At 36.2% G+C, this 8,902-nt stretch overlaps 1 protein-coding gene across 2 annotated transcripts; it reads right to left on the reverse strand.

Annotated features, from left to right (window-relative positions):
- Positions 1-2,522: 2,522 nt before the first annotated feature.
- LOC136203770 (uncharacterized) lies at positions 2,523-8,501 on the reverse strand. Of its 2 annotated transcripts, none has more exons than XM_065994995.1 (10): positions 8,006-8,501; positions 7,348-7,501; positions 7,163-7,249; positions 6,656-6,783; positions 5,998-6,094; positions 5,834-5,911; positions 5,513-5,738; positions 5,099-5,322; positions 4,915-4,963; positions 2,523-2,820 (listed from the first exon to the last, which is right to left on the reverse strand). In XM_065994995.1, the coding sequence occupies exons 2-9, from the start codon at positions 7,447-7,449 to the stop codon at positions 4,931-4,933; spliced, it is 975 nt and encodes a 324-aa protein (XP_065851067.1). In that variant the 5' UTR covers positions 7,450-7,501; positions 8,006-8,501; the 3' UTR covers positions 2,523-2,820; positions 4,915-4,930. The 2 variants fall into 2 exon arrangements, with proteins under 2 accessions (XP_065851067.1, XP_065851066.1); XM_065994994.1 differs by lacking the exon at positions 8,006-8,501 and adding an exon at positions 7,773-7,957.
- Between the last annotated feature and the right edge of the window lie 401 nt (positions 8,502-8,902).

The raw sequence follows: 8,902 nt of genomic DNA on the forward strand, positions 1-8,902 counted from the left end.
GCTACACTTGCCACGTTGTATCGACAGCTGGGGATAGCGAGCAGAGGAGACTGTTCTGGTATATGCGGATGTTTGACCTTACTACAGGCGTGGATATACGAGTATTTTACGGTGTTCCGGCCGCATAGACTGGCTCACAGGATCTCAACTGACCGTCCCCGTGCATGCAGATGGGAGGTCGGGGTACCAGGCAAGACGACCGCCCGACTAGATACCATACGTAGGCAGCTGGACCGTATGATGGCATCAGAGGTATTTTATAAAATTTTAAAATTAATTATAGTATCATAATATTTTATAAAAATCTAGTATTAATTTAAGTATTATTTATAGTATATTATTATTTATTATTGAGTATTATTTTTTTTGCAGGTGACGTGGTTGCCTTATGGTCCTGTCTCCGATGATGATCAGCTTCGAGTGTCCTACGCCGGTTGGATACGGTGTAGAGACATTGTCGAGCCGTATATGCCGGATCGAGCATTGCGATAGATTAGATATACTCAGCCTATCCCAGCTGAGCGTATTAGACCTGATAAAGCAGTACGACCATGGAGGTCTTTATCGTAGAGGCTCACGCATTCCTCTGTCACAGTTGAGGATACCTGACGGAGATTTTCATCGGCTCGGGGCATTGATCGGAGGAGATGCCGACCAGTTGGATACGATCCCATTGCCTGTGATGCTGCTTACATGGACTGGCATATGCGATATTCGCATCCTCATCTCCTTCATGCACCACAGGATGGACCGGTCGGTCCAGTATGCTCGCGCCAACAGCGAATTTGTAAGTTTATTATTATTATTTAGTATTAGTTTATATGTGTTTATTTTTTGATTTTTTTTTTTTGCAGTGGATTGGCTGGTTGTGGCATGTCACCCAACTAGCGGCTACCCACCGATCTGACGAGGATGCTCCACTCATTAAGAGGGAGATGGATGGGTTTATGGACACGTGGCGTCGGGCGAACTAAATGCCGTAATTATATGTACTCTTTTATTACATTTTAACACTTTTGATATTATATGTATTCTTTTATGTTTATTAATTTTTATTTTAATGTTTATGTTGTTAAATTTTATTTGTTAAAGGGTAATCCGAGTTAAAATGCCGTAATGTTTATTTCTAAACGATTAATTCGAGTTAACCACAATCATCAACAACTAAATTTTTTTGGAATTTATTCATGCGGGCGTGAGATAATCACGCCTCACCACAGGGTGAGGCGTGAGGCTATCACGCCTCACCGTAGGTGCGGACGTGATAGCCTCACGCCTCACCACAGGGTGAGGTGTGATTACCTCACGCCCACGAGCTGGGAGAGGTATTTTCCCCCATTTCCCACCTCAAAGCCTCAAAGGGTATTTTCGTCCTTTCACGGAACTAGAGGTGGGAAATTGAGCCTATGTTTAACAACACCCTTTTTTTAATTGCTAACCGCATGAAACAGCATCGTTTTTTTAAGTGGCGCTAAATTACAAAAAAGAAAAAAAAAAACATATAATTTGAGGAAGAAGATGAGGGAAGCCTGATCTTCTTTCTCGTCCACCGTAGCTAAGGGAGAGACTCCCAGCTATAGAATATGGAGACTAAATCCAGGGGTTAGAACCCTAAACTAGAAATTTCAGACGAGCCGAAGGATTGATCGACCCCCTGGAAACCTCCTTAGCTCCGTCCTTGATAGTGTTTATTAATTTTTAATTTGTTTTCATAAAAAAAAAATAAATAAATAATTTGTTTGATAACATTTTTAAAATAAAAAAAAAGTTAACTAAAAAAATAACTTATTCTCATAAATCAGAATATTTTACTTGAAATTAACCAGTAATAAAAACATAATATTATTAAATTTAATACTTAGTACTTTATGTTTAATATTTGTTAAATAATTCCACCATTTGATAGTTTAAGTATTTATAATGTTTAACACTTAAAAATTCATTATTTTTTTTCCAAGACTTAATTTTTACTTGTATTATCAAACACCACCCTTTTTTTAGGGAAACAACAGTTAGTCAGTATAAATGTTGAATATTATAAAAATGGAAAGTATTAAATCATATAACTGTTTGATAAATAAATAAATAAATATTGAATATAAAAAATATTAGTCGATAATATATTGAACTTAAAATATTATTATCAAAATAATTGATTTTTATGATTTGCCTTAATTTTTACTTTCATTATTAAACACTTAAAATTCAACTCAATTCTCACTATTATGAAATAACACAACTAAATGAGTCGAAAGTCTTGAGGGTAACAATATTAGACACTTGAAATTAAACCATTTACACTAATAAGCATAAAATTGGTGAGTTTGGTTGGAGATATTTTTATCAATATCATCCCTTTAATGTATGAACAAGGAAATGTAGGAGACAGGTGCCGACTAAATAGTCGATGAAACAAATAAATGAGATAAAAACGACAACACCACATTGTATTATTGCCTCATTCAATTCAGTTGCCATAAATAGAAAACAAACAATTATAGCTACAGCTCTTTGACCCCAACTTTGTCACCTCTCAAATCCCCAAAATACTGTAAATAAAATTCTTCTCAAATACTACAATATTTTCATATGTTTGAAGCTGTAAATGATGAAAGTTTATTTGCCACATACAACAACTAGTTCTTTATCACAATTAATAATTAATCAACCAAACAGACAACATTTTGACATTTTGTAAACCTCAGCTCATCATTGTTTTTCTTGTTCTTTGGTTTACCAAAAACTAACACATACCTTAGACTGCAGAAATTTATCAGAATTCCAATCCTCAAGCTGTTCATCCATGAAATTCTGAAGTTGCTGCATGTCCATACAAGTTAAGCAAACATCAATTCAGGGTATTCTAACACATCATAATATCAATTGCAGTTCAGAAAATGAAATAACAAATATTCCAGGGAGAGAAATGAAATTTATCATAGCATCAGCATGCTACTTTCATAAAACTTCCCATTCCAGATCACTTTTTGCATGCTAATATATATTTGTTAGCAGTGTGACTTCTAAGTGTATAGGAACTTGTAGGACATTATATTACAATGCAAATATTAAACATATTCCGAGTATTCCTTTGATATTAGGGTCCAATGACCACTTAACTTTGCTTTTACTTTCTTTATGGCCCCCAAACTTCCAAACCCGACATAAAAGTTGCTAAACTTTACCCTTTACTAACATAGGAGCCCCTTAAAATGACTGATGACAACTTCAAAATGGAAAAAGTCCAAGAATTAAAGTTGTTTAAACTACATTTCCTATGGAACCATGTTTTCAATTTTCAGGATCACCATTTTTGAAGTTTTCCTTCTCTAAACAATTACTTTCTATCTCCTAACCAAACAACACCTACATGACCTAAAAACCAAAAAGTTCAAAAATTAAAGTTGCTCAGAATATCATTTCAATCAGCTTTATAATGAAGGTTACATGCTGGTCACATTGGTCAACAGTAAAAGGGGTTAGAAAAGAGCATACGAGCGGTTCAAAACCGTAAAGTGGCAGGAAGAGGTGGAAGGAAAAACCCAAGATATGTCTGCCTTGAGGAAAGATTCACAACAATGACAGCCACGATGTTCGACTTGAGGGGACAAAGTCAAGAACATCTTCCAACAAAAAGGTGTAAAAATGGGTTAGATGGATTGCAATGAATTTGGGTATATAGCTTAATCATAGTTTCAATTGTAATTAGTCAATTAATCTTTCACAATTTGATGGCACCTAGGCGTAAGTTGTGTTTCCAACTCATGTAGAGAGTTCTAAGGCCCTGAAGCCCAAGGTATAGGATTTGGGTCAAAGCGGATAATACCCGTGTAGTGTTGGACTACTTGTCGCCAATACAGGCCAGCAAAAGCCCATGCCAAGTTTATTATAGGTTCATTCATGCTGGTTGGGTTTAGTGGCAGTAGTAGAGTAGTAATAGAACAATATTAAGTTGAAGTGCAGTATGTTGGTTTGATTAAAAGTCCAAGAACAAGTTAACTAGAATACAACTAAGAAGCAAGGGATTTCGGCGTACAACATGATCTCAAAATCCAATTTTCCTGACAACTTGTAGCAAAGCGAGGAGTTATGGGTGAACTTCAAACTTTGCAACAACAGTTTGAAGCCTTCTTAGCTTTTTACCAAGAGGATCAGGCATAGGATGAGGCACACCAAAGTGTCATGTCCGCTCACCTGGAGGAGATGTCTAAGGAGTGATCGAGAAACAGAGAAAACACAGCTGAAAGTCTTGACCCAAAGCATGGAGAAAGACAAACTAAGACCATGGTCCAATATTTTCCAAACTAAATTTCCCTATCTCATGACCCTTTGCCTGGTTGAATAGATGTGAACAGTTCAGCAACCCAAGGCAAAGGTAGGGTTGCCTTCCTTCCATCAAGACTGACCAAAACATGACTTGGAGGAGTTCAAGAGCTAATGCAACTTGAGATTTGGTCCAACCATTCGCAGTAATAAATTGGGAGAATTATCCAGGTTAAGGAAGACAAATATTGCAGATTATCAACGACACTTTCAGCATGCTCGTTATCACCGAAACAGGAAGTAGATATTTCTATGAGTGGATTGAAATAAAAGAAGCTATTGAATTGAATGCAATGAACAGCCATGAAATGGATAGAACAAAATCTCCCTCCACCCACAGCAATTCACATGGCATAAAATAGTCTTCACATACAAGTCTGTAATTTTATTTAAAAAAGAGAGACTAAATTTTTTTTTATAATTATTCTCAAACACAGAACATTTATTATGCCTTAAGCATATGTTTTAGTTGTATTAAGCACAGAAAATAATAGAAAAAGAAAACAGGCCAAAAGTAAAAGAAAAAGTAGCAATAGAAGTATAAATGATGTAAATTTTGTATTCAAAGAAGAATCAGATAATGAAACATACCACTAAACTATCTCAGTCATATCTCTTGCCTCGGTTGGAGAACAACATGCTAACAACCAAAAATGTGAAGAACATGTTAAATTTCCTATCTAGAATTCTTCAAAATGAGCACAACAACAAAAAGAACCACTTAAATCCCCTATTTAAACATGGACATGTATTTCCCAAACTTTAAGCTTAATACCTTAATCTGTGTTCTATTATATGTGTAAGAGATGTGAATAGATCCATCACTAGCCTGGATAACTGCTGGATAGGAAAATTCCATTTCCATATTTTCCTCCAGTGTAATAACATCATTCCACGAGTCACCATCATTTTCAGACACTGCAACTTTAAGCACACCTCTGGAGACTGTGTTATAAGCAAGTACAAGGCGACCATCCCGTAGTTTAACTCCATCAATACCTAGTACACAATAGCATACTGTCAGTAAACGATAACGTATTTGAACTGTTCCATCATTCTGCAGAAAAAATAAAACATAAACAGCAAAATCCTAGACAGTTGAATGTGAACAAGCCAATATAGAAGTGAATCCTTGTTTTCTGTTAAGTTTCTCGTCAATCTGTGCATTAGACAAGCCAAAAAATTTAACCTGAGTTTGGGTTGGGGAGTTCAGTGGGCTTTGCATAACCCCAGTTCAGGCCACCATCATAGGATTCTGACATACAAATTCTATCGATGCCCTGGAAGGATCGGAGTAGAACTCGCAATGTCTTATTTGCAGTCTGGAATGGGACTGGTTGAATTACGCTGAGAGATGTATTTTCAACGTAAATTGGACCATACTTTTTCCATAACTTACCAGCATCTGACGTTACCTGTTCCATGCGAGGGACAAAAATACATCAACTGATTTTGCAGACATCATTAGATTCCAAGTGCTCACGCAAGTGAGTTATTACGAGTTTACAACCTCCATCCATGCACCCCAGGAATTCCAACTTTCTACTGATGATCCACAAAGCAATAGCCCATTTTCTAGCAAGATAGGCTGTAGGACATTCACATATCATATCAGCATAAAGAAACTTGATTTTCTCATAAAGATTAGGAGAATACAAAAATTTCAAACTACACCTTATTTTTTGATGGTCCTAAAATGCCAGGAGGTAGTTGTTCCCTATCTGTCCAAGTAACCCCCTTATCATATGACCGTTTCAAGCATCCACTCCATCTGGAAATTACGAAGATATCTGAATTATGGAGAGAAAATGCACCAGTAACCAGAAGCTAAAACCAAGCTTCATTTCCTTAGGTTGAAAAGAGTATGGCATAACTTTATAAAATATGAAGTAAAAAAAATAAACTTATAAAAACAGCTAGCACACCTAGAATCAAAGTGTTGCTGGTAAAAGGCATATATTTATTAAACAAAATAGTTCATTTCAAGTTTCTTTACAAAGAGTAAAAACCAAGAAGCCGTGGTCATAACCTGATTAGGAAATGGGAAGGGCATATCCTCATAAATTCTAATCCAGAGTACTTTAGGTCTTCCTCTTTTTATAGGCATAATGGATCCTTTATTGTATCAATCTTCCCATAGATATTTAGCAATAATGTAAAACATTTATCAAGTCCAAGTATATATAGAAAGTCATATTAGTGTATTTAGATCCTCACAACAGCAGACAACAAACTGAAATTTGCATAACAGTTTTCAAGAAATATACATGAGTAAGAAAATCTGAACTGCAATACTGCAAAGTTAGAAACCCATGAAGTCTAGAAATTATACTTTTGAACTTCTTGACCAATTTTATAGAACAGGAGCACCTCTTCTGATGGTAATTTGAATAGTACTGGGTTCCACATAGGAACTTCGGGTTCTTCGTCAACAGCAATGGGTGATTTCCAACAACCATCCTGTCCAATAAATACCAACTCAGCTTTAATCTTCAAAGTCAAGGACCAACAGGATTTCACAAAGCAAACTATTATGTACTACAGTTACATCAAACTGACTTTTGAAGGGAATTTTTTTTAATAGTCTTAACTAATCAAGTCATTAATCAGGAATTTCCTCACCACCAATTTGCAATAACTTTGCAGCTAAGAAAATGCTAATATTTCACTTTTTACCACCTGAAGTGGCAATACACGGGTTGCATCATAAAAACTGTAGGTATCGTACTACTGATAACTGTTGCAAATTTTATTGCAATTTGCAAGAGATAGATGCATCATTGCATCAGCAAAAGTTTTACTATCCTATTAAATCTGAAATGATGTAATGAAATATTACTTTGAACGTCTGCAACCAAATCTTTACATCAGGTGCTCCCTCAGATGTACCTCCAAAATATGCAACTAAAAAATGATCTTTGTCCACCTGCACAATGCACATCTATCAGCCACAATCTGGTAAACCTCTCTTGATATGACTATTTGAAATGAAGGTGAAAAGAAACTGCTAGTGGATTATATTACCTCAAGAATGGTAGAGGCATGACAACTGTTGAAGGGAGCTGAATTTTCAGGAAAGGTGAATTCTTCCCTCAATGGACCCCAAATGTAGCAATTCTCCGTCATATTTGAACACTTGGGTATGATAGGAGTATTACCATGGAATTCAGCTAGTTTCCTGTAGGGATATCATATGAGTCATTTTAGTGCTTCAAAAGTATATAGATTCAAATAGACACACATGCAAAAAGAGATGGGGAAAAAAATGAAGTAGACAAGGAGAACATGTGAATTGGCAGGAAGGTTCACAGTAGTTATTCTAGTGATTCAAAAGTGATAACAGAGGTAGCTTGCAATTCAAAAGCAGGCATACTACATTAATAACCTGAATTCTGTATCTAAGATTCGAATATTCTTGAAAAACTTGTGAATGGTACAAGTTACAAAACCTTTCAGATAAATGTGTTGCTTCAGTGTCTAATGAATTAGAAGTTAAGAAATAATGGCTGAAAATGTAACTGGAACTGGTCCCAAATAAGGAAATGGACACTGAAAGCAATAACACAAAGAAGCCCTTCACTGGTTTCCACATATTTAAAACTAGTAAATTAGAGCTTGAAGAAATAGAACAGTATGCAGCCAAATAAATTGCAGAAAAATGAAGTCAAAGGAACAGACATACCTAACATTTATTCATTAATGTCGTTTTATTTTTTATTGAGAAGCAGCAATCCCTAAAATCCTGACGCCTTGAAAGATAGCGACCGAGAGAGAGAGAAAACAGCTTGAATGAATTAGGAGAAGATGAGCTTATCATTAAGAACGTTCGATTTGTAGGGAAGGGCCGCGGCCCATTTGTCCGGGCCAGGCTGGGATGGGCTGGCATCGTTCTGACTAGATGGATGTTGCAATTGATTAGGTCGCCATTGATGAGCGAGCTTAAACCCTAGAACTGGTCCCGCAGATTTCAGTCCCCAAAAGTAAGTCTTCAATGGCTTCCAGTGGATATTCAAAATGGTTGATAGCCTCCATAGCCATAGCTCTTGCAGCTGCGCTTTCTGCCTCCACAGCCATCTCTTTGTATTTTTTGCAGGAAGAAATCGAAATTTTTGAGTTTGAAGGTTGAATAGCTTGAGAGTTCCCTCAATTCGTCCTCAGAAAAATGTGTTGCACAGCGGCAAGATCGCATAGAGCCCAAAAGGTAACTATCATGTTTGCCAAAGTTTAAGTAGTTAGCTAAGGATAGAGATATCTCGAGTTGAAATCTTTAATTACAAAATGAAAGGATGAGATTTGATTGATCAATAAATGACTAATTCAATATTAAAATTTATCAATTAAATTTTATTCATTAATGTTGCAAGGAGTTCCTTTGGTTCCAGAAGTCTCGGAAGTCCTGGATTAGAGATGGGGATCGTAATACCAAATACTTCCATCTCTCTACCCTGATCAGAAGGCAGAGAAATAGAATTGAGGCCATTAAGGATTCTAATGGTGATTGGGTTTATGAAGATGAGGTTATTCGGAACTTAGCCCTGGATTTCTACAGAGAGCTGTTCAAAGAGGAACCTGTTCTTTT

This window comes from Euphorbia lathyris, chromosome 8 (genome assembly GCF_963576675.1).
Source record: "Euphorbia lathyris chromosome 8, ddEupLath1.1, whole genome shotgun sequence".
NCBI classification, from domain to species: Eukaryota; Viridiplantae; Streptophyta; class Magnoliopsida; order Malpighiales; family Euphorbiaceae; genus Euphorbia; species Euphorbia lathyris.